Below are 25,810 nucleotides of genomic sequence, written 5' to 3' on the forward strand. Positions count from 1 at the left end.
CAGGCTCTTTTCCACTGAGCCACGCTGCTTCCCCGATTCCACGTATGTGCCAAGCACTGTTCTAAGCGCTGAGGGGGATAGAAGGTGATCAGATGGTCCCACGTGGGGTTCACAGCTTTAATCCCCATTTTCCAGATGAGGTCACGGAGGCACAGAGAAGTGAAGTGACCGGCCCAAAGTCACACAGCTGCCAAGTGGAGGGGGGGCGGGATTAGAACCCAACACCTTCGACCCGGGCCTCGAAGTGGGAGAGAAGTAAACTGGAGGCTGGAGAGGCTGGGAAGGGGTTGTGGGCAAAGGAGCGACCCCAACACGTGACAGGGGGGTCAATCAGCCGTATTGATGGAGCGCTTCAGCACTTAGAACAGTGCTTGGCACATAGTAAGCGCTTAAATACCATCGTTATTCATTCAGTTGTATTTATTGAGCGCTTACTATGTGCAGAGCACTGTACTAAGCGCTTGGAATGGACAATTTGGCAACAGATCGAGACAATCATTACCCCGGGCTGGCCATCAATATAGAGAATATATTGATAATTGAGAATATATCGATAATATAGAGAGAATATCAATATAGAGAAGCAGCGTGGCTCAGTGGTAAGTGCCCGGGCTTGGGGGTCAGAAGACGTGGGTTCTAATCCCGGTTCCGCCACTTGTCTGCTGTGTGGACTGAGGTAAGTCTCTTCACTTCCCTGGGCCTCAGTTACTTCATCTGAAAAACGGGGATTTAAGACCGTGAGCCCCAGGAGGGACGGGGACTGCGTCCACCCTGATTTGCCTGTATCCACCCCCGCGCTTAGTACAGTGCCTGGCACACGGTAAGTGCTTACAAATGCCATAATTATTATTATTATAACCATCTACCAACACCTTCCGTGCCCACAACGATCTTACAGTCTAGACAAAGTCATCAACACGAGGTGAGGAAGGCCCACTGGCTTTTTAGCAAGACCACTCGGGGACGGGGAGAGCTTCCAGTGGCCCCAGACGTGACCACACGGTCTGTGAGCCCGTCATTGGGCAGGGATGGTCTCTGTTGCCAAATTGTCCATTCCAAGCGCTTAGTACAGTGCTCTGCACGTAGTAAGCGCTCAATAACTACGATCGCTTACCTTCAGGCGCTCCAAGGTGATCTGTGGTCTTGCAGAAAGCCCACCTTGGAAATCCCCGTCTCCCGTTAGCCTCAGAGGAGCCGAACGCTGCGCTCCCCCTCTGCCGTTATCACCCCCAACTTGCCCACCGAGGAGAGTCTCCGCTCCAGCCTTAGATCCCTCCTATCCAGGCCCCGATGGAGTAGGGTGACCTCCTTTCCGTCCCCCTGGAAAGGGCAGGGTATTTCCCGGAGCCGCTAGCCTGGAAGGGAGAGATCCCACCTAGATGGGGGGGTCTCACCCTTCCGGGCCCAGAGAAGTTGGCAACCCCCCGCGTCTCTGAGACGCAGGATCTGCTGTGCAAAGCATTGGGTGAGCTGGGGAGGTAAGGATAAAATGCAACCGCAGGTGAAGACCGGCTTCAGTCCCCAGCGGGGCAGCCAAAGCACCTTTGCGCCGAACCCGAACTCCGTACCTACGGCCATTCTCTGGAGGAAACTGCCCTTTCCACAGAAGCTGCGGGTGCTCCTGAAGCATCCAGGTGCTCTCCCAAGAAGCAGCGTGGCTCAGTGGAAAGAGCCCCGGCTTGGGAGTCAGAGGTCATGGGTTCGAATCCCGGATCTACCACGTGTCAGCTGGGTGACCGTGGGCAAGTCACTTCACTTCTCTGGGCCGCAGTTACCTCCTTTGTAAAATGGGGATTAATAATAATAATAATAATAATGTTGGTATTTGTTAAGCACTTACTATGTGCAGAGCGCTGGGGTAGCTATAGGGTCATCAGGTCGTCCCACGTGAGGCTCGCAGTCTTCATCCCCATTTTGCGGATGAGGGAACTGAGGCGCCGGGAAGTGAAGTGACTTGCCCACAGTCAGGTGACAAGTGGCAGAGCCGGAATTCGAACCCATGACCTCTGACTCCCAAACCCAGGCTCTTTCCACTGAGCCACGCTGCTTGGCCGTCGTCATCCTCAGTGGCATTAATCGGGCACTTACTATGTGCAGAGCACTGTACTAAACGCTGGGAGAGTACAATGCAACAGAGTTGGCAGATACACTCCCTGCCCAGGAGTTTACAGCCTAGAGGGGGAGATGAACGGTAATATAAATATCTATTTAAGTAATTTATATGTGGGGGACAGAGCGCGTCCAACCCGATTATCTCGAATCAACCTCAGCAAGAGCTTAATCAGATTATGGTTATTATTTTTAAGAATAATAATCCGCAGCCCCCCACGGCTTCATGGGTAGAGCGCGGGCCCGGGAGTCAGCGGACCCGATTCTGATCCCAGCTCCACCGCGTCCGCTGTGGGTCCTCGGGCACGACGGTTAACCTCTCTGGGCCTCCGTGACCTCATCTGTAAACCGCGGATAAGAGCGTGAGCCCCAGCTTGGCCAGGGACCGTGTCCGACCTAATTCCTATTTACCCAGTGCTCAGAACAGTCCTCGGCACATAGGAAGCGCTCGACGAGAACCGTTATTATTATTAATTATGCCCGGATGCTGGTGTAAAGTCGGGGCGCCCCTAAATTACCTGGCACTCGTGGCCGAGAGCCCAGACGGCCTGAAACCGACCAAGGTCTACGTGTCCGGCCGGGACTTGGGCTAAAAACAGGCCTTGCCTCCCCCCGGATGGAGATTTTACCTTGACCCACCACTTCCATTCCCAGCCTGGCAAGAGAAGCAGCGTGGCCCAGTGGCTGGAGCCCGGCCCCGGATGCCAGAGGGACCCGGGTTCTCACCCCGGCTCCGCCACCTGTCTGAAGTGGGCGGGTCACTTCTCTGTGCCTCAGTTCTCTCGTGTGTAAAATGGAGTGGAAGACCGTGAGCCCCGTGTGGGACGGGGACTGGGTTCGACCCAATTTCCTCGTATCCACCCCAGCGCTTCGTACGGTGCTCGGCACGGCACTGGACCAACACCACAATCACCATTATCATCGTTATCGTTATGGAACACCCACGGTGCGCAGCTTCGACGCAGGACGGGCACTGGACGGGGACAGCCAGTTGCGGACACGGATCTGGAGAATTTGGGAACGCTCCCCTCTTCCCGTCGCAGGAGTGGGTTCTGGACAAACGCCATCCCACACGCTGGCGCCAAGAGGTTCGGGGAGGGAAGACGACGTGACGGAGGCGTGAGGTCGCTACGCTTCCCCGCCCCTACCTCCGTCTCCCTGCCGTAAACCCGACCGGATCACCTCCCGCCGGTGACCGTGCCCACAAGCGTGTCTCTGTCGGCTGGCGGGGCACCCGAGAGGCCTCCGTGGCTGCCGGGCTAGCCCGTCTGACTTTCCTTCCGGTGCCCGTGACCCGACAACTACGGCTTTCCAGCTGAGGTCTCCGTAGGAGCCGGCAAGGTGCCGACATCAAAACGTTGGGTCCTGACCGGTGGCTTCTGCTTGGTGTTGCCACGTCTCCCCGTGTTTCCCCCGTGGTCCCAATGACGACGGTATCCGTTAAGCACTGTTCTAAGCGCTGGGGTCGGTCCAGGCTCGTGGGGTCGGACGCAGTCCCCTGGCCCACTTGGGGCTCACAGTCATAATCCCCCTTTTTACAGATGAGGTAACTGAGGCACAGAAAAGCGAAGTGACTTACCCAAGCTCGCCCAGCAGACGGGACAGAGGCGGGATTAGAACCCAGGTCCTCCTGACCCCCGGGCCCGCGATCCGTCCGTGACGCCCTGCTGCTGCCCATCGATTCTTCCAACTGCCTCTCTCCCGTGTACCGTCGCCCTCCCGCCCTACGGAGTAGGTGCCCCCCGAGGGCAAGGGCAGGAGACGGTCTCCTGGCTGGTCCCCGTCCGTGCCCGCCGAGCGCTCGCCCGGCCGCAAGTCGCAGAGCCGAGGGCGGCGCCCCTCTACGAGGCCTCTCCCCGCGGACCTCTTGGAAGCGTCGCCCGCCCAGATTCCCGGGGAGGGCGGCAGCATGGCCTAGTGCTGTTCCAGTGGTTGCCTATCAACCTCCGCTCCAAACAAAAACTCCTCACTCTAGGCTTCGAGGCTCTCCGTCACCTCGCCCCTTCCTACCTCTCCTCCCTTCTCTCTTTCCACCACCCACCCCGCACGCTCCGCTCCTCCGCCGCCCGCCTCCTCGCCGTCCCTCGGTCTCGCCCGTCCCGCCGTCGACCCCCGGGCCGCGTCCTCCCGCGGTCCCGGAACGCCCTCCCTCCTCACCTCCGCCAAACCGATTCTCTTTCCCTCTTCAAAACCCTACTTAAAAATCACCTCCTCCGAGAGGTCTTCCCAGACTGAGCTCCTCTTCCCCCTCTACTCCCTCTGCCATCCCCCCTTTACCTCTCCGCAGCTAAACCCTCTTTTTCCCCTTTTCCCTCTGCTCCTCCCCCTCTCCCTTCCCATCCCCACGGCACTGTACTCGTCCGCTCGACTGTATATATTTCCGTTACCCTATTTATTTTGTTAATGAATTGTACATCGCCTCGATTCTATTTAGTCGCCATCGGTTTTTACGAGATGTCCTTCCCCTCGACTCTATTCATCGCCATCGTTCTCGTCCGTCCGTCTCCCCCGATCAGACCGTGAGCCCGTCAGACGGCAGGGACCGTCTCTATCTGTTGCCGACTTGTTCATTCCAAGCGCTTAGTACGGTGCTCTGCACATATAAGCGCTCAATAAATACTATTGAATGAATAGTGGATAGGGCTCACTCCTTCTGGGGGTCAGGTGGTCACGGGGTCTAATCCGGGCTCTGCCACCTGTCTGCTGCGTGACCTCGGGCAGGTCCTTTCGCTTCTCTGGGCCAGGGATTGAGACCGCGTGCCCCACGTGGGACGGGGACCGCGTCCGACCCCATTTGTCCGTCTCCGCCCCGACGCTTAACGAATAGTAAGCGCTTAACAAATACCACAGTGATTATCGCGTCCCTTCTGCATCCTCGGCCACGGGCCGGCGGACGCGGCGACGTCCTGGTCGGAGAAATCTTCAATCGCCGATTACCACGGGGCAGACCGCGGCTCCATCCGGTCTCAAATCTCTCCCCGTGCTCCGGTGGGGGGCTGAGGGCAGACCATCCCTCCTGCTCTTTCGCCACTATTTCCGCCAGTCCCACACTCGCCCGGGGCGGGGGAACGAACGGAGCGGCCGAGGAGGAGGAGGGTCCCAGCCAAGCGAGCGCGGGACCGTCTCGCCCAGGCGCGGGCCCCGGCCTGGCGGGGCTTTTTCTCGGACCGCCGTCCGGAGCGTCCGCCGAGGCGAGGTGGCAGCAGGCTCCGGGGGGGGCCGGCCTTTCCGGTCCCCCTCCGTCCGAACGGCTGCGCTTTTCCACTGGAGGCCGGGGAGTCGGCCCCAGGCCGGGTGCTGGATTTTGCGGATATATTTTATTTTACAGAAATTCAACAGTATGGACAGCAGACGACTCTCCCCTCTCTCCTCTCCCGCCCCCCTCCCCCCGCCCCGCCTTCCTCCCCCGCTCCGACAGGACATGCTACACGGGGGCGGCGGGGCGGCGACTGCGGTTTTTAGGGTAAGGTAAAAGAGACGGATGGTTCTGCGCGTGCCGCCGCCCCACTCGCACCCGTGTGCGCCCGCTGCCCCGGGGGACCCAAGTCCGTGCGTGTTACCAGCCCGCCGTGGGGGCGGTCACATCGATCCGGCCCAGTTTTCCAGCTCCTTCATGTCGTCGTCTTCCTCTTCCTTCTTCTTGGCAACTGGTGGGGAAGAAATGGCATTTTAAGTCCCGGGCTGACCACCGGAGCTCAGCCGGCGGGGTTCTGGAAGCCGCCCGGCGGCTCCTCCCCGAGCCCGGGCCCCTCCGGGACGCCTGGCTGGGATGTGACTTCCGTCTCCCCCCGCCCGGACCTTCCCCGTGACTCCTTCCTTGAGACGCACGTGGGGAGGGGAGGTTAGCAGGAAGACCGAGGAGGTTTCTCGGTGGGAGCCGTTCCCGCTTCCCCTGCCTTTCTCCTCCATCCCTCCCGCTCCACGGGAACCCTTATCGTTGGGAAGTAATTCCCGCGACCTCAGAGCGGTGGGGGGCCGGGGCGCGTGAGCGGGGTCTGGAAACAGGCTGAGCGGCTGCCGTCCCTCGCCCCCGCCCCTTTCCCCCCACTCAACTGGCCTCGAAAACTAGCTCACCCGGCCACCTCCCGCTGCCGCGCCGGGAGCTCGGCCCCCGGCGGTACCGGGAGAGATGGAGGGGGGCTGTGGCGACCACGCCTCCCAAACCACAGTCCCCCGGGGAACCCCGCAGACCCCAGAGAAGTCCCCCCAGGGGACCTGCGGCGGCTTCTGCTCTCTGGACCCGAACTGGGCTTCCAGATTACCGTCTGGACTCCGCCCCTCGGTCCCGGAGCCCCGACGCACCCCATTTGGAGCCGAGGCCGGACCACCCCCGCGAGAGCGAGCGCTCACCCGGCTTGGACGGAAGGGCTATCGAGGGCACGTTGGGGAGGGGGACTGTTTCCGGACCGCTGATCTCCAGCAGGTTCTTATCGAGCTCCTCCTGTTCCAGCTCCTCTAATTCAGCCATCAATTCATCCTTCGAGCAAGAAACACCAGGGTGAGACGCGACGCGAAAGTGAACCCCGGGGCTCGTCCCGCCAAACCCCGCCGCCTCCCAACCAGGACCCCCTGGGCGGACCGAGCCCCTCGCCACCCGTGCTGGTTTCCAAACTGCCAAAGGGGTGAAGACTCACGCCATAGGGGACCGCGAGAAGCTCGCTCACAGCTGGGCCTCCTAGTGACTTGGACTTATCTACTCTAGTGGACGGGGAAAGGGTGTGAATGATGTAAAACCACAGATAATCCAATACAGGGCATTGACAGTTTGTTTTAAAGTCTGTCTTCCCCAGTAGGTTGTAAACTCCTTCAGGTCAGAGACCATGTCTACCAATTCTGTTGTACTGTATCAGTCACTCAATTGTACTGATCCTGTACTTGTTGGGTGTGGAGCACTTTACTAAGCTCCTGGGAGCGTACGCTACAACAGAATTGGTAGGCAAGTTCCCCGTCCTCGGTGAGCTTCCAGTCTAGAGGAAGAGACGGACATTAATATAAACCAATTACGGCTACGTATTTAAGTGCCCGGGGGCTGAGCGTGGGGTGATAAAGGGTGCGAACCATGTACAAGGGAGGGAGGGAGGAGAAGAGGAAATGAAGGTTCAGTTGGGGGAAGTCTCGCGGAGGAGATGTGTTTTTAATAAGACTCTGAAGGTGGGGAAAGCCATCATCTGTCGGAGATGAGGAGGGAGTTTCAGGCCAGAGGCAGGATGTGGTCAGCGGGGAGAGAGACGAGATCAAGGTGAAGTGAGGAGGTCAGGAGAGGGGAGTGAAATGTGCACGCTGGGTTGCAGTAGAAAATCAAAGAGGTGTGATAGGAGGTGGTGTCCCAAGGTGAAAGGGGGCACCCGCCGTCTCCGGGTCAAATGCTATCGCGTGACGGCCCGAGCTAGCCAAGTGCAACTCGGAAGCGCGGGGAGGGCCACCAGCCTGCGACCGAAACCGCTACACATCCTAGGCTGGGAATGGAGAAGGTGTCCCTCGCCCCGTGCCAACCAAAAGAGGTACGGGGGCTGGCTGGGATGGGGAATGGAGATTAGACAAGCAGAAACCCGAAGCCCGAACGGCCCGGAAGGACGGGTGATGAATACCCGCCACCTCTGACGTCCCGGGCAGCGGATCGAGACCGGCAGCGGCCGGCTGCGGCTCACCTCTGCCCGGAGCGCGGGATCCCCGCTCCGCCGGTACCCGAATGAGCCGTGGGACAGGTGCCACGCAGCGGGGGACAGGTGGCAAGGTGTCGGAATGCTTTAAAGCCACCGGTAAGGAGTTTCTGTTTGACGCGGAGGTGGACGGGGGACCCCTGGAAGTTCTTGAGGAGTGGGGAAACACAGATGGGGCTGTAAAAAATGATCTGGGCAGCAGAGTGAAGAAAGGGCCAGCGGGGAGAGACGGGAGGCAGAGGGGTCAGCAAGGAGGCTGATAGAGGAATCAACCGTTTAGAACGGTACTCTACACACAGTCAGTGCTCAATAAATGCCACCGACTGGTCGGGGTCCTATCTTCTAGGTAGCCACGGTCAGAGGGCTGGAATATGGGGAGGGGGCCTGGGTCAGAAGTTTGAGGGGCAAAGAGGTAGGTGATTTGTGAGAAGAAATCTCGAGCGCAGCCTGTTGGAGGGGGAACTCTTTGTGGGCGGAGCAGGTGTTTGTTTATTCTTCATTCACTTCTTTATTCTGCACCTCCCAAGCGGCCGGTACAACGCACACCACCGAACGGGGGCTCAATAAACACGGCTGCCATCGCCACCCCACAGAGTGGATGAGTCAGTCAAGCCAGGCTCAAATAGAGGCCAACCGAGAGCCCCCAAACGTCAACCGACCCGGCGAAATGAAGCCCGCCGAGTTCCAGCCACGGGCCCCGGGTCCGGACTCTCACCTCGTCAAACTCCTCCCCGAAGCCCACCGGCTTGGAGATGGCCGTGGAAATCTCGTCGGCGAGCTCCTGCTGGTCGGCGATGTCCTGCATCAGCTCGTCTACCTTGTCGATGTCCCTTGGGAAAGAAGGACCGCGGGCAGGGAGTCGGTCCCCGGATGGGCTCCGGGGAGGGGGGGGGTCCGGCCGGACCCTCAGGGGACCGTCGCCCCGGAACTGAGCCAGAGCTGCTCTCTCTCTCTCTCCGGCCCCACTTCTGCACCTGGCGTGAGCTACCGCTCCCTTTTGGGGGCCAGTGTTGGGGTCATCGCCTGGGATCCCAGCCAGGGGACACACCCGGGGGGGTGTCACCGAACCCCCACTCCTTCTCCCCAACGCCCTCGGGCCCTCAGAGCCAAGAGAGCCGGGAGAGGAAGCCGACAGCAAGTCCCAGCCCCCTGGGCTCCCAGAAACACTTCTTTGGTGGAAAAGATCCTCCCAAACCGTCCCTCTGGAGCCGGGGGGGGGGGGGCAATCTGCTCCTCCGCCTCGATTTCCAGTTCCATCAGGGGTCAGTTTCGAGCAGCCTTCCCTCGAGTCCCCGCAAGCCCGAGGCCTCGGCCAGGACGGGCTATTCCTGCTCCCACACCTCGGCCCTCTCCCCTCTTCCTCTGCCGGGCTGGAGAGGCAACGGCCTGTTCAGGTACGGAATAAGCACTGATCGGGACCCAACGACGTGCTGAGCACCACGGTGGATTGGGGATCGAGAGACGGGAGCCAGGTCTTGGTCCCGCAAGGGGCTGCCAGTCTAAAGAAGGGAGAGCGGGCATCCATCTGACCACCACTTTACAGAGGAGGAGGCTGAGGCCCAGAAAGGCCAAGTGGCCTGCCTCTGGAGGACGAGGGACGGCCACCCTGACCGATATCCCCCACCCCGCCGGGAAGCCCCCGGGCCGGCTTACATGTTGTCGTGGGCGGCCTTCATGGCCTTAGCGGCGTAACCCATGTTCTTGAGGACCTCGGTGTTAGTGTTGGCATTCTCCAGAGCTTCCCGCTGGAACTCGATGGTGGACAGCGTGCCGTCGATCTGGGCCAGCTGCTTCTCGTACCTCTTCTTCCGCTTCAGGGCTTGCAGGGCGGCTGGACAGAGAGAGAAACACGCAGACCCCACCTCAGCCTGCGGCTAATTGCCGGTCCCGGCGGGACCCTCCCATTCCCGGATCCCAGCTTCTTTCGAGTTGTAAGAAAATTTGCTTGTTGGGGGGGAGAGGAAGGGAGGAGGGACAGCTTATGAGCGAAGTGAAGGTGGGCGGGGTTGTCTGTCTCATAAGGAAACCGATCAAAGCCAACCCGGGGCTTCCCTGGGTTTGTGAGGCTCCTTTGGAAGACTAGTGACCGACCTAATACGGCAGCAGTCGGGCAGAGAGCCGCTCAACTGTATTTACTGAGCGCTCAATGCGTGCCGAGCACTCTGCTAAGTGTTTGGGAGAGGACGATAAAACAGTAAACACATTCCATGCCCAGAATGAGCTTACAGTTGGAGGAGCAGCAGGGCGTAGTGGACAGAGCACGGGCCTGGTAGTCGAGAGGTCATGGATTCTAAGCCCGGCTCTGCCACTTGCCCGCTGTGGGATCTTGGGCAAGTCACTTCACTTCTCTGGGCCTCAGTTACCTCATCTGTAAAATGGGGGTTAAGGCTGGGAGCCGTGTGTGGGACAGGGACCGTGTCCAACCCGATTTACCTGTGTCCACCCCAGAGCTAAGCAGTGCCCGGATCGTACAAAGTGCTTAACAAATACCGCAGTTATTATTATTTGGGGGGGGAGGGAGGTATTAATAGAAATAAATAAATGACAGCTATGCGCATGAGGGCTGTGGGGGCTGGGACAGAGGAATGAACAAAGGGAGCAAATCGGGGTGATGGAGAAGGGAGTGGAAGAAGAGGAAAGGGGGGCTCAGTCAGGGAAGGCCTCTTGGAGGAGACGGGCAGCAGCGCACCCCCATCTTCCTTCTCCCATCCGAGCCCGGCTTCGGTGGGCCCTGACCGGAGGAGTCGTGGGTCCCAGGGTCCCGGGAAAGGAAGCCCCCGCTTGGCAGGCAGCCGGCCAAGGGCATGGGGGGGGGGGGGGTTGCTCCCAGAGCCTGCTGCCCTCAATTCGAGGGTTCCCGAGACGCCAGCTGTGTCCACCGTGATTAACTTGTATCTACTCGAGCGCTCAGAACGGTCCTTGGCACACGGTAAGCGCTTAACAAGTACATTATGATTACTATTATCGTTACGCCTCCCCTAGAGCCGCGCGGACCGGCCGGCGGCAGGGAACGGTCCACCGGGCGGATGCGCGGAGGGTGAGGAGTCCCCTTTCCCCCAAGGCGGCAGGGAACCCCCAACGGGCGGGAACCCGGGCATCACCGGAAACCCAACCCTCTACCGCCCGCGGGCCCGACTTCGGGCCAAGGGGCAAACCGCGGGCCCTCCCGAGGAGAAGAAGCGTCCGCCCAGTTTCCCCTGGCGCCCCACCTACCCCGGCCCGCAAGCCCAGTTTTAACAACACGCCACTCCAGAAGCCATAATATATAATATATATATATATATATATTAATAATAATATATATTAATACTATATATAATAATTATTATATTATTATAATAATAATAACTGTGGCATTTGTTAAGCAATGACGTGACAGGGCCCGTTCTAAGGGCTGGGGTAGATACGAGGTAATCAGATTGGACCCAGTCCCTGTCCCACATGGGACTCACAGTCTTAATCTCCATTTTAAGGATGAGGTAACGGAGGCCCAGAAGAGTGAAGCGACTTCCCCAAGGACACGGAGCAGATAAGCGGTGGCCGGCGGGGGATTAGAACCCAGGTCGTCTGACTCCCAGGCCCGTGCTCTTTCCATTAGGCCGCACCGCTTCTCGACCGCCTTCCCGACTCTCGGCACCCGCCTCGGCGCGGACGTTTAATGGTCCTCTCGGCTACGTCACCCAGGCACATTCCCGACTTTCCGTCTGCCCCCGGTGTTTCTGAGTGGGTCCTGCCGCCTGTCCCTCCATCTCCCTTGCCGGAACGCAACATCCCGGAGTTGGTTAGGATACCGATTAGGCACTTACTACCTGCCGAGCCCGGGCTACCTGCCAGGGTGGGTGCAGACCACGGCGCCTGACGCCGTTCCACACGGAGCTCACAGTTCACAGTGGGGGTAGCCAGAGGAACGTACTTGTGACAGTGGTTGGCCACGGCAGCGATGAGCCGAGTCAACACAGGGAAACACAGCGGTGATCCCCGAAGGCAGGAGATGGGTGCCAGGCTGCCAGTGGACTCTCCCCGGCGTTTGGGACGGTGCCACGCCCCCGGGGTGCCCCACCGGCCAGCCGCCCCACCGCTCTATCCCAAGACCCTGACGACGACCAGGGTCGCTCGGAAACGGCGGGCTTCACTTTTCACGGTATTTAGGGGGTGCGTCGATTCCCACGGTCCTGACTCCCGGGAATGGCAGGTCTTCACCACCTCGCTCGGCTACAGCAACGTCCGGAGGTGGAAGCCGTGTCGGTGGAATCCGCCCAATCGCCGTCCTCGTGCCCCGGGGCCCCGAAGGCCCCATGGGGGCCTCTCTTGGCCCGCATCCTGTCCCAGCTCTGCCCTACGCATGCCACAAATGGCCCCGCGTGCCGCGGGGGCCCCGCCTCCGAGCTGGGCGGCTAGACATCTGGCAGCAGGCCGGGCGTCCCGGCAGCCGCCGATCCAATCCCCGTTTAGAGAAAGGCGGCAACTCGGAAACCGCGGCTCCCCCTCGGACGCCCACCGGTCCAGCCCGAGAGCGGCCCTCCTGCTTTCCGCCGGGCACCCCGGCGCAAGCGTGGCTTCCGCAAGTTCAACCCCACGGGATTCGAGAGAACTGCTTTTCCTGTGCAACCTCTAATGGTCACTCGGGGCAGCTCCCCGCCAGTAAAACGGCTGCCCATCCCCCTACCAGCTTTCCTTCCGGCCGGACGATCGGCGGCCGCAGACGTGGGTGGGTGGGGAGAGGCGGGGGCACCCCCCAAAGAGACATAAACACACTCCGCAACCAGACAGGCTGGGGTCAGGAAAATACACAAATACACTACGGCCTGAGACCGCTCTGCCTCCCATCTCGCTTCACTCCAAGCTCTGCAAACAGCAGTTCGGGGGAGGTGACTTCAGCCCATCCTTCTCCGTGGCCCGAGGAGCCTTCCAGCCAGCTGGGCGAGGCGAGGGGGCCGCCTCCGGGTCCATCCTTTCCGGGAGAGAAGCGGTAGGAGGGGTGGCGGCCCGAACGGGGAGCACCACCGGCTGCGGGGACGGGGGAGCGCCACAGCTCGGAGCACGAGCCGTTTCGGAACAGAGAAGGGCCGAGTTCCACACCGAAGCATCGGCGGGGAGGGTCCGTCTCCATTACGGGTTCCACGGTCGGGCGGGGGTCCGTGGGTGGGGCGGGTCCACCGGGTCTCCGGGTGATCCGTGGCAGGGGAAGCCCGACTCTCCCCACGGGGTCACGCGGAACCGGGAAGACTGAGTACGGGTCCAAGGAGAAAGGGGCAATGACGGGGTGCGGGCCAGGCCAACGGTCCCAGCGGCAGCCATCAGGAAGCCCGTGGGCCTAGATCAACGGAACGAGAGGCGAGAGGCTGGGGAGGCCGGGCCCGCCCACCACTCGGGCAGGGAGACTTCCTCATTGCTCCAGACCTCAGAGGCTTCATTCCACCGCTCACCCAAATAGCCTGCTGGCCGGCCCCGCCCCCTCCCCACCCCCATGACCTCTGGCTTGCGTGCAGGCGGGCCACGGGCTCCACCCCGCTGAGTCAGACGGGGACGGTCACGGGGCGCCGGCCCTCGGGACCCACCCTGGAGAACGGTCTTTTCCAAGGAGTCGGAGGATCCCCGGGCCCCTCCTGGGAGTCGGAAACGGGGCGGTCGAGGCAGTAACCCAAGCCGCGATAACCCAGCAATCACACGTTCGACCCATGGCGTAATCCCGTGGGTTCCACCTTCACGACATCGCTAAAATCCGCCTTCTCCTCTCCATCCGAACAGTTGCCAGGTTAATTCAAGCACTCACCCCATCCCGCCTTGATTACGGTAATCAGCCTCTTCGCCGACCTCCCGGTTTCCTGTCTCTCCCCACTTCAGTCCTTACTTCGCTCTGCTGCCCGGATCACTTTTACACGAAAAATTTCAGCCCCTTTTTCCCCGGGCCCTCAAGGACCTCCAGGGGTTGTCCATCCTCCTCCGCGTCAAAGGGGAACTCCTCGCCATCGGCTTTGCGGCACTCCATCACCTCGTCCCCTCCGACCTCACCTCGCTACTCTCCTACTCACATGACCCCTCACGCCGACGTGCTCGCCTTCTCTCCATCTCATCAATCTCGCCGCTGACCTCCCGCCCGCGTCCCGCCTCTGGCCTAGCACGCCTTCCCTCTTCGTATCCGACAATTCCTCTCTCCGCCTTCAAAGCCTTAGTGGAGACACATCTCCTCCGAGAGGCCTTCCCTGACTGAGCCCTCCTCTCCCGTTCCCTTCTGTGTCTCCCCGACTCGCTCCTTTTATTCATCCCCTCTGCCAGCCCCCACAGCCCTTGACTACACCACAATTATTATTATTGATCCTGGCTCGGCCGATGGCTTGCCGTGCGACCTCGGGCTTAACTGCTCTGTGCCTCAGTTTCCTCAACTGTAAAGTGGGGATTCGATACCGGATCTCCCTCCTGCTTAGACTGAAAACCACATGCAGACACGGGGACTGTGTCTAACTTGACGAACTTAAATCTACCCCAGACCTCAGAACAGTGCTTGACACCACGGTAAGCACTTAACCAAAAACATGACCAAAAAAAAAAAAAAGTTAAGGGAAAGTTGCAGCATCGCTCTGCCCCCACTCCAGCCCGACCGGACCGTTCCTCAAACAGCAGAGGGTTGACCAGGTCCCTGAAGGGAGGGTTTCTGGAGCAGAGGAGATGGACCAAACAATCAAAGCAAGTCAAGACTGAACACATCTTCCCCTTCCCCCGGGCGGGAATGAGCGGGCGTCTCGTCCGGACTCCTGTACCGGGACGAAGACTCGAATCCCGGCTCCATTTCCAATGCCGCCAATTCCGGGCTCAAGGTCCAGGCTGTAAAGAGGAGGAATACCATATGGACTGGGATGGAGGCAATCCCTGTCCCACGTGGGGCTCACTGTCTTAATCCCCATTTTACAGATGAGGGAACTGGGGACCGGAGACTTGCCCAAGGTCACAGAGCGGACAAGCGGCGGAGCCGGGATTTGAAGCCATGACCTGAAGGGTCCGTGGCCCCGGGAAGAATCCGGCGACCCTGGAGGAGAGCCCGCCAAGTCAGAACCAACGCTCCGGACACTTCCCGACGGTCCGCCCGCGCGGCCACCCTGACCCTCCCCACCTACGACGGGCGGCCGGCTTGGCTCGGGGTCCTGGAGGGGGCCGTTCGCAGGACGTTCTCCACCCCCCATGCTGACCACCAGCACGGAGATCTCTGGAGCAATTTAATAATAATAATGCTGGTATTTGTTAAGCGCTTACTGTGTGCAGAGCACCGTTCTAAGAGCTGGGGGAGAAACGGGGTCATCAGGTTGCCCCACATGAGGCTCACCGTCTTCACCCCCCATTTTCCTGATGAGGGAACTGAGGGCCAGAGAAGTGAAGTGACTTGCCCACAGTCACACAGCTGACAGGTGGCAGGGTCGGGATTCGAACCCACGACCTCAGACTCCCAAGCCCGGGCTCTTTCCGCCGAGCCACGCTGCTTCTCTACGATCAACATCAATTTGATTTTCCAAAGAGTCCCGACAGGTTCTGGAGGACTCCGTGTTGAGGACGGATCCTGTGCCGATGGCCATTTGGGGCCCCAAAGTTATGGAGAGGAAAACATCACAAGGAAAAGCACCTAGCACAGGGCTTTGCACACGGTGGGCGCGCAATAAATACGACTGAACGGATCAGTGAAAAATCCTAGCTTCGAGGCTACGGTGGAGACCTGGGATTGAAACAAAGCGCCGCATAACGTGACGACGGTCTCAAACAATCGGTGGCACTGATCGAGCACTTACTGGGTGCAGAGCACTGTCCTAAGCGCTCGGGAGCGTACAATACAAGCGAATTAGCAGACCGGTTCCCTGCCCCAAATGAGCTTACGGCCTCATCCTCCTTTCTGCTGCCATAGCTCAGAATTAGGTTTTCAAGGGGGTCAGGGAGCCAGGCTGGGCCACTCACACGCGGATAACTGAGAATCCGCCACTTCACGATATTTACTGACCGCCACCCTGAGCACTTGGGACGGTACAGTAAAACGGAGCCGGTACCCACGACCCCTAATAATGTTGGCATCTGTTAAGCGCTTACTATGTGCCGAGCACTCTTCTAAGCGCTGGGGTAGACACAGGGGAAGCAGGTTGTCCCACGTGGGGCTCACAGTCTTAATCCCCATTTTACAGATGAGGTAACTGAGGCACTTGGAACGGTAGAGTAAAACAGAGCCGGTACCCACAGCCCCTGCCCGCCAGGACCTCACGGTCTAAAGGGGATCGCCGACACCTCATTCCGCCCGCAATAAAAGCAATACGCAGAAGCGTGGGTACGCGTGCGTGTCGGGGAGGGGGCGGCCTGGTAGACGCCACCCTCTTTGGGGGAAGCGGAACCAGGAAGTCGTCTCTCCGGACGTGGGAAGCGGAACCAGAAACGCTTTCTCTTTTTGGGTGCCAGAGGGGAGACGGTGGAGGAGAAGTGGGAAGGAAAAGAGAACCAGGAAGTCATCCCTCCTGGTGCGGGGAGAGAACCAGGAAGTCAGTCCCCGCTGATCCTGTGGGGGCTAAGGTCACAGAAATGTACCCTGCAGGTAGTCTTTTCTGGCTTCCAGAGGTTGAGGGGGAAATGTCAAGTGGAGAAAGAGCGGCCGCTCTGGTTTAAGAACCGGAAACTTTCCGCTTATTCGCCAGCCACCCTCTTGACGAGTCTCCGGCAGGGCTCGGGGGCTGGGATCGCCTCGTTGCTTAGCTGACGGAAGGCACCGCAACGTAGCTTTTTAAAGGTCATTCCACAGAGCCCGAGAACAGGATAATAATAATCATGGTCTTCGTTACGTGCCAAGCACTGTTCGAAGCGCTAGGGGAGATACGAGGTCATCGGGTTGTCCTAAGTAGGGCTCCCAAGCTTCATCCCCATTTTCCAGACGAGGGAACTGAGGCCCAGAGAAGCCAAGTGACTTGCCCACGGTCACCCAGCTGACAAGTGGCCGAGTTGGGATTCGAACCCACGACCTCTGACTCCCAAGCCCGGGCTCTTTCCACCGAGCCACGCCGCTTCTCAGGATAACGCTGGGCGAGACTTCCGGGTTTCCGTGAGGCCCCGACGTGTCCCGCCTGACGAACTTCTCCAAACTTGCGGGGAATCCCTGTCCTCCTTCCCCCCCGACTCCCTCCCGTCGACCCAGGGTATCCGCTTCGGTCGGCCCGACAAAACCTGCCGTGGGCGGAACGCTACACTGAGGACTTGGGAGGATACCAGAGAGACGAGGAGACCCGATCCCTGCCAGTGAGGGGCTTACAGTCTAAAGGGGCAGGCAGTGGAATAATTAGATGGAGGAGAAAAACGGTGCTTAAGCAGTAGAACGTGTCAACTTCCAGGCCCAGAATCCTGTCAGAGGGATCTGGGGAGAGTAATCACAAATACGCAAACAGCCCTTAGGTGCGGTGTGTATTTATCAAAACCTAACCCTTCTCCGCACGGAAATGCCGCCCCAACTCCGTTCTCGATCCCTACGTCTCCTGCTGCCAACGATGAGGCCGGGCAGCCTACCTCGGGGCTCATCTGGGGTTTTTATGCTTTAAGACGAGCGGCACCTATCACTGTGGATCCACACTCCCACCCCCCCGATTCGGTCTCCGTCCGCAAGGGGAGATTCTCGCCCTCCATTCCCCAAAAAGGCGCAGAGCGGACCCCGGTGCCGGCCGGCCCTCGTCCAAAGTAAACGGCGGCCCCGCCCACCGTGCGAGAATCCCGGAAAGGAAACCGCTCGCCCAAATGACAGCGTCGGCGGGTCAACGGCGGCCCGGGCCGGGCTCGGTGGCGGCTATATTTACCTTGGGATCCTTCCCGTCCCTTTCCGCCTCCAGCTCACGAAGACGCTCTACCGCGCGCGGTGGCTCGGCCTAAGAATCCGCCTCGAAGAAGTTCCAGGGACCCCCGGGGCTGGAGAGGCGGCACAGGCGGGAAGCAGCGAGGCTCCCTGGATAGAGCCCGGGCCCCGGGTGCCGATCCCGCCTCCACCACTCTTCCGCTGGGGGACCTCGGGCGAGCTACTTAACTTTCCCGGGCCTCCGTTCCCTCATCTGTAAAATGGAGATGAAGACCGTGAGCCCCGTGGGGGACAGGGTCCGATTAACTCGGATCCGCCCCGGCGCTTAGTACGGCGGCTGGCGCTTAGTGAGCCCTTACTAAGTATCATAATAATAACAAAAAGCCCAGAAACACCCAATGACCGATACTCAGGCCTATGTTTCCCAGCCACCGTGGCACGCTGCACTGTAAACTCCTCGAAGGCAGGAATCGTACCTACTAACTTTACCGTTCGCTCCCGAACGCTCTGCACAACGGCCCTCGGTACGTGCTACTGATTTTCCGACTCGGCATCCTCGTTCTGTCTCTAAGTGTCAGAGAGGGCATCGACGCTGCTGGTCTTTGGCCAAGTGCGAGAAGGCAGGGCTTGAGTCACCGAAAATTCCCGGCCCACGGCTCAGGGCCGGCCGTGGACGCTACCAGCCGAACACGGAAGTGACGGCGGTGGAGCTACACGGTCGCCAACGACCGGGACCTGCGTGCGAGGCGACGGGGACTCCTCCTCCTCCCAGCCGGCGCCGGGCAACCATCAGCATATGGGTCGGTGCCACGCGAAGACCGGGCAGCGGATCTCATCTTTCGCGGCCCAACCTCTGAGGCTTGGGAACCTCTCCTTCCCCAACAAAAGTGAATTCTTGGATGCCAGGGACCCGCTCCTAAATGCCCGTGGGGCCACGAGTGCCGACTTACAGTCCCTCTCGCAGGTGTCGAGGGACCTCCCCCGGATGTGGCGGTGACCACATCGTTACCTGGCAGAAGAACCCGGGCCTGGCACGGGAGGGGAATTCAGGGAGGAAGCCGCAGCCGCCCGAGGCCACCCCGGGCGAGCGGGTGGGATGCCAACCTGACCCCCGGAATCGGGACCGACGGGCGCAGGTGCCCGACACCTGTCGGGGGAGCGTTTGAGGGGGCGGGTTCACCCCCAGTCAAGTGCCAACCGATGCCCTCGCCCTCCTGGACGGGGAACCGGAGGGAACGGGACTGCTCGTCCCTTGCCCGGAGGCCGGGGTAGGTTTGCGGGGAGGGGCGGGCGGCAGGGAGACAGTCGGGGAGGGGGCGGCAAGAGCCTTTCGACTAGTGAATAATAATAATAATTGCCGTATTTGTTAAGCGCCTGCTGTGCGCCAAGCACTGTCCTAAGCGCCGGTGTGGATACGAGCAAAGCGGGCTGGACACGGTCCCCGTCCCTCTTGAGGCTCGCAGTCTTAATCGCCATCTTACAGATGGGGTAACTGAGGCCCAGAGAATGATAATAATAACGGCGGTATCTGTTCAACGCTGACGATCTGCCAAGCACTGGGGTCGATACAAGGTAAGGGGGTTATCATGATAATTAATAAAAATAATGATGGTCTGGGTCAGGGGCGATGTGCCAAGCACCGTTCTAAGCGCTGGAGTCGACAAGAGGCGATGGGGTTCTCATCGTAATTAATAAAAACAATGACGGCATGTGCAAAGCGCTGACGCTGTGCCGAGCGCTGTTCTAAGCGCTGGGGTCGGGGCGAGATAGTGGGGTTCTCATCATAATGAATAAAAACGACGACGGTATGTTGTCAAGCGCTGACGATGTGCCAAGCACTGTTCTAAGCGCTGGGAGAGACGCGAGGTAATGGGGCTCTCATCATAATTAATACAAATAATGACGCCGCGTGTTGGGCGCTATGTGCCGAGCGCTGTTCCAAGCGCTGGGACAGATACGAGGCGATACGGTTCTCATCATAATTAATAAAAACAATGATGGCGCGGACCAGGCGCTGACCATGTGCCAAGCGCTGTTCTAGGTGCTGCGATAGATACAAGGCAATGGGGTTTTCATCATAATTAATAAAAACAATGACGGCATGTTGTCAAGCGCTGACAGTGTGCCAAGCACTGTTCTAAGCGCTGGGACAGACGCGAGGCGATGGGGTTCTCATCGTAATTAATAAAAACAATGACGGCGTGTGCCAAGCGCTGTTCTAAGCGCTGGGACAGATACGAGGCAATGGGGTTCCCATCACAATTAATCCAAATAATGAGGGCGTGTGTTGGGCGCTACGTGCCAAGCACTGTCCTAAGCGCTGAAATAGGTACAAGGCAATGGGGTCCTCATCATAATCCAAATAATGAGAGCGTGTGTTGGGTGCTAGGTGCCAAGCACTGTCCTAAGCGCTGAGACAGCTACGAGGCAATGGGGTCCTCATCACAATTAACCCAAATAATGAGGGCGTGTGTTGGGTGCTAGGTGCCAAGCACTGTCCTAAGCGCTGGGACAGCTACGAGGCAAAGGGGTTTTCATAATTAACCCAAATAATGAGGGCGTGTGTTGGGCGCTAGGTGCCAAGCACTGTCCTAAGCGCTGGGACAGCTACGAGGCAATGGGGTCTTCATCATAATTAACCCAAATAATGAGGGCGTGTGTTGGGCGCTAGGTGCCAAACACTGTCCTAAGCGCTGAGACAGCTACGAGGCAATGGGGTCCTCATCACAATTAACCCAAATAATGAGGGCGTGTGTTGGGTGCTACGTGCCAAGCACTGTCCTAAGCGCTGGGACAGCTACGAGGCAAAGGGGTTTTCATCATAATTAACCCGAATAATGAGGGCGTGTGTTGGGCGCTAGGTGCCAAGCACTGTCCTAAGCGCTGGGACAGCTACGAGGCAATGGCGTCCTCATCCTATTCCAAATAATGAGGGCGTGTGTTGGGTGCTAGGTCCCAAGCACTGTCCTAAGCGCTGGGACAGCTACGAGGCAATGGGGTTCTCATCATAATTAACCCGAATAATGAGGGAGCGTGTTGGGCGCCAGGTGCCAAACACTGTCCTAAGCGCTGGGACAGCTACGAGGCAATGGGGTCTTCATCATAATCCAAATAATGAGGGCGTGTGTTGGGCGCTAGGTGCCAAGCACTGTCCTAAGCGCTGGGACAGCTACGAGGCAATGGGGTTCTCATCATAATTAACCCGAATAATGAGGGAGCGTGTTGGGCGCTAGGTGCCAAACACTGTCCTAAGCGCTGGGACAGCTACGAGGCAATGGGGTCCTCATCCTAATCCAAACAGGGCCGGGGTGTGCCAAGCGCCGTTCTAAGCGCTGGGGCCGACGGCCTGGACTCCCCGTTCGAGGCCCGGGGGCGAAGGGAGGCGACCGGGCAGGGCCCGGTCTCCGCTGCCCGAGGGCCCATCCCAGCGCTCGGTGCAGCGGTGAGCACGTAGTAAGCGCTGGGAAAAGAGGAGCGAATGAGGCCGGGCCCCTCCCGGGCGGGGAAGGACTGACCTCGCTTGTTTTTGGTGCCGTGCTTCTTGGCGGCGGCCAGCTCCTGCTCGATCTTCTTCTCCAGGAACTCCTGCTTCTTGCTGAGCATCTCCTCGGTGTCCCGCAGGCGCTGGATGGCCTCCTGCGGGCTGGGGCCGCCCTTGCCGCCGGCCTTGCCGCCGCCGCCGGCCCCGAACAGCTTCCCGAAGACCGACATGGCTGAGGCCGCGTCGCTCCCCGCCGCCTCCTGCTCCCGGCCGGACCGCCGCCACCCACCTCCCAGACGCCTCCGCGCCCCCGCCCCGAGGCCGCGGACTACAACTCCCGGCGGCCCCCGCGCCGGCCCGCCCGCCCGGCCCCGCCGCCGCCCGCCGCGACGCCCGCTGGGAGTTGGAGTCCTCGGCGCCGGCCGGCGGCGCGGGGCACGCTGGGAGGCGCCGGCTCGGCCCCTCCCCCCTCCCGCCGGGCCTCCCAGGTCAAAGGTCAGCGCGGCCTGCTGGGAGTCGTAGTCCCCGTCGCTGCACTTTATTATAATAATAATAATAATAATGTTGGTATTTGTTAAGCGCTAACTATGCGCCGAGCACTGTTCTAAGCGCTGGGGTAGACACAGGGGAATCAGGTTGTCCCACGTGGGGCTCACGGTCTTCATCCCCATTTGACAGATGAGGGAACTGAGGCACCGAGAATAATAATGTTGGTATTTGTTAAGCGCTTACTATGCGCCGAGCACTGTTCTAAGCGCTGGGGTAGACACAGGGGAATCAGGTTGTCCCACGTGGGGCTCACGGTCTTCATCCCCATTTGACAGATGAGGGAACTGAGGCACCGAGAATAATAATGTTGGTATTTGTTAAGCGCTTACTATGCGCCGAGCACTGTTCTAAGCGCTGGGGTAGACACAGGGGAATCAGGTTGTCCCACGTGGGGCTCACGGTCTTCATCCCCATTTGACAGATGAGGGAACTGAGGCCCAGAGAAGCGAAGTGACTCGCCCACAGTCACACAGCCGACAAGTGGCAGAGCTGGGATTCGAACTCATGAGCCCTGACTCCAAAGCCCGTGCTCTTTCCACTGCGCCACGCTGCTTCTCTAATAATAATAATAATAACGATAGAGGGGAGATACAGCGCCATCAGGTTATCCCACGGGAGGCTCACAGTTAATCCCCATTTTACAGATGAGGTCACTGAGGCCCAGAGAAGTGACTCACCCACAGTCACCCAGCTGACAAGTGGCAGAGCCAGGGAGTCGAACCCATGACCTCTGACTCCGAAGCCCAGGTTCTTTCCACTGAGCCACGCTGCTTCCCATCAGGTTGTCCCACGGGAGGGGCTTGGGAGTCAGAGGTCGCGTCAGCTGAGTGACTGTGGTTAAGTCACTTCCCTGGGCCTCAGTTCCCTCCTCTGTCAAATGGGGAGGAAGACTGGGAGCCTCACGAGGGACAACCCGATGACCCTGTGTCTGCCCCAGCTCTGCCCATAGGAAGCGCTTAATAATAATAATGTGGGTATTTGTTAAGCGCTTACTATGTGCAGAGCACTGTTCTAAGTGCTGGGGGAGAGACGGGGTCAGCAGTTTGTCCCACGGGAGGCTCACATTCTTCACCCCCATTTTATAGATGAGGGAACTGAGGCCCAGTGAAGTGACTCGCCCACAGTCACACAGCTGACAAGCGGCGGAGCCGGGATTCGATCCCATGACCTCCGATTCCCAAGCCCGGGCTCTTTCCACTGAGCCACGCTGCTTAACAAATACCAACAAGCTTAATCCCCGTTTTACAGAAGAGGTCACTGAGGCACAGAGAAAAATAAATAATGTTAAGCGCTTACTATGTGCAGAGCACTGTTAATAATAATAATGTTGGTATTTGTTAAGCGCTTACTATGTGCAGAGCACTGTTCTAAGCGCTGGGGCAGATACAGGGTAATCAGGTTGTCCCACGTGAGGCTCTCAGTTAATCCCCATTTTACAGATGAGGTAACTGAGGCCCAGAGAAGTGAAGTGACTTGCCCACAGTCACACAGCTGACAAGTGGAAGAGCCGGGAGTCGAACCCATGACCTCCGACTCCCAAGCCCACGCTCTTTCCACTGAGCCATGCTGCTTCCCCGGGCTTCCCAGTGCTTCCCACTGTTCTAAGCGCTGGGGGAGATACGGGGTGATGAGGTTGTCCCACTTGAGGCTCACGGTCTTAATCCCCATTTTCCAGATGAGGTCACTGAGGCCCAGAGAAGTGAAGTGACTTGCCCACAGTCACCCAGCTGACAAGTGGCAGAGCAGGGATTCGATCCCATGACCTTGGACTCCCAAGCTCGGGCTCTTTCCACTGAACCACGCTGCTTCTCTAGTCTTCCTTATGAAGACTTTACTGGGGCAGAAACCGCTCAATCGGTCAAATTTACCACGAGTTTACCTGCGTGGCGAGCGCTGCCCTAAGCGTGTGGGAGGACACACCACAATAATAATAATAATATTGGTATTTGGTAAGCGCTTACTACGTACCAAGCACCGTTCTAAGCACTGGGGGGTTACAAGGTCATCAGGTTATCCCCTGTGAGGCTCACCGTCTTAATCCCCGTTTTCCAGATGAGGTCACTGAGGCCCAGAGAAGTGACTTGCCCCCAGTCACACAGCAGACAAGTGGCAGAGCCGGGATTCGAACCCATGACCTCTGACTCCCCAGCCCGGGCTCTTTCCACTGAGCCGCACTGCTTCTCTACTAGACAGGGGAGCCATCATCCGTTCATTCAGTAGTATTTATTGAGCGCCCAGCATGGGCAGAGCACTGTACGAAGGCTTGGAATGGACAATTCGGCAAGAGATGGAGGCCATCCCTGCCCAGTGACGGGCTGACATCACCACGCAGGAGATTCGTTAGACGCCATCCCGGCCCTCGAGGAGCGTACAACCCAGTTCGGGGGGACGGGAGTTAAAATAAATTACTGAGAGGGGAAGGAGCGGGGTGGAGGGGTACGTACATCAGTGCTGGGGGCGACCTTGGGCAACTCACTTCACTCGTCTGTGTCTCAGGTTACCTCATCTGCAAAATGGGGATTGAGACGGTAAGCCCCACGTGGGACGGGGTACGTGTCCAACCCGCTTTGCTTGTATATACCCCAGCGTTCAGTACGGTGCCTGGCCCTTATTGCACGTAATTATTGTCGTGAGCACCAAAGTGCTTCAGGCCTACAGAGGCGAATGCATCACTGATGGCGAGAATTGTGTCTTCCAACTCGAAATATCTCAAGGGCTTAGATCCACGCTCCGCACACGGCGGGTGCTCAGTGACTACTGATTCGGCAGGGGACACCTGAGCTGTGAAGGACGACCGGGGGTCACCGTCACCCTGGGGTCAGTTCAGTGAGGAAGTCTGGACGCCTCGTCCCTCAACGAGAAGATTGTGCTCTACCTCGGGGAGTGTGCGACTCCCACATCTATGACCGGGAAGATGAATCGGGAAGGCAGAGAGTCGTCTCTGAGGCCACAACTAAGGGACTCGGATTCATAATTGGAAAAACGACGGTTCCATCCCCGTGGGGAGCTCAAAGGGGATGAATGGGAGGTAGATCTTTGGCGAGAAAGACCCAGGCACCAGTTAGACGGAGACAGATTAGGTCCAAGAATGGCGGAAAACCTGCTGCAAGCGGGCAGGCGAGGGGCGCCGACTCGTACTGCCCCTTAAATTGGCACAGCTTTACTCAAAGGGGATTGTGAGCAGGACTTGAGAATGCATTTTTCAGCCCACAAACGCCCCTTCCCGTCCATTACATCCCGCTCCCACCGTTCAGTGCGGCTGTGGTAATTGTGTCCCACGGGCCCGCCCTAGCCCTTCAACTCATTTGTACCAGTGACGTTGGTCACAAGTTTGCTGAGAGAGACCGCTGTCACCATCCAGCAGTTTTTGTGGGTTTCACAGAGTTTTGTAACAAGGGATTCCATCACAGATGACTGCATCCGACCAGCTCGACGACGGAACCCGTCGGAGTGGCACAGCTTCCGAGCGCCCCGCTTCGCCCTCCCGCCCCGCGCCACCTCGCCCGGGGAACCGGAGTCACCCACCACCTGAGGAGCAACGGGCCATTATTTTTTTTTATAAAGCCCACGATTTGGGAGTCGCTAACGGGGCCCCAACCCACTAACGGGAGAGTTATTCCTTCGGCCAAACGCTGCCCTGGACCAAATGTACCGCCCCCAATTCACAGATGAGAAAATGAATATAGCTAAGGCCGGAACAGAATTCAAGCCAAGGTCTCCCATTCTCTGCCCTGGCAGGATTTCCCTACTGGCCCGGGAGAGCTTGGTTCCTGCATCAGCCTTGGACTGGGTGGCCCTTTCTTCCTGTTGGACGCAGCCCAGGGCCCCTGGGCCCTCCCTCCTCCTCCACCCCAGGTCCCTGGCTCCTTTTCTCTGGGGGTTCAACTGGTCCGACCAGTTCTCAGGGTGATTAAACCCGGCCTTGTTTTCCGGCTCAGGTCACCATTTGCCAACTCACGGACTTCCCGAGTCCATGTCAGTTTGCAGCGAATACTCTGAGGCCTCAGTTGGCGGGGCTCAGGGGAGAGGGCCCTTTAAATCCAGCCGGAACGGTGGAATTTGGTTTCCCGTGACTCCTGGAGACGCGCTCCGCGGTTCCCCCTCTCACCCCGCCATCTGCCCCTCCCGTTTGTGTGATCTCGGGCAGGTCACTTTGCTTCTCTGTGCCTCAGTTACCTCATCTGTCAAATGGGGATTGAGACTGCACGCCCC

The 25,810-nt window shown here is 59.0% G+C and overlaps 1 protein-coding gene across 1 annotated transcript; it reads right to left on the reverse strand.

Annotated features, from left to right (window-relative positions):
• Positions 1–5,407: 5,407 nt before the first annotated feature.
• CHMP4B (charged multivesicular body protein 4B) lies at positions 5,408–21,331 on the reverse strand. The gene is made up of 5 exons (XM_029080073.2): positions 21,084–21,331; positions 9,423–9,600; positions 8,485–8,599; positions 6,460–6,586; positions 5,408–5,756 (listed from the first exon to the last, which is right to left on the reverse strand). Exons 1-5 carry the CDS (start codon positions 21,277–21,279, stop codon positions 5,689–5,691), a joined length of 684 nt encoding a protein of 227 aa, XP_028935906.1. The 5' UTR covers positions 21,280–21,331; the 3' UTR covers positions 5,408–5,688.
• Positions 21,332–25,810: the final 4,479 nt, after the last annotated feature.

This window comes from Ornithorhynchus anatinus, chromosome 15, assembly GCF_004115215.2.
Source record: "Ornithorhynchus anatinus isolate Pmale09 chromosome 15, mOrnAna1.pri.v4, whole genome shotgun sequence".
Taxonomy (NCBI): domain Eukaryota; kingdom Metazoa; phylum Chordata; class Mammalia; order Monotremata; family Ornithorhynchidae; genus Ornithorhynchus; species Ornithorhynchus anatinus.

What these genes read in the sequence shown, in the direction of transcription:
- CHMP4B (XM_029080073.2), bottom strand. Translation starts at nt 21,279, where the DNA reads ATGTCGGTCTTCGGGAAGCTGTTCGGGGCCGGCGGCGGCGGCAAGGCC. An exon ending in CGGCACCAAAAACAAGCGAG is followed by an intron (nt 9,601 to 21,083) that starts GTCAGTCCTTCC and finishes CTCTCTGTCCAG; the next exon opens with CCGCCCTGCAAGCCCTGAAG. An exon ending in AAGGCCGCCCACGACAACAT is followed by an intron (nt 8,600 to 9,422) that starts GTAAGCCGGCCC and finishes TTCTTTCCCAAG; the next exon opens with GGACATCGACAAGGTAGACG.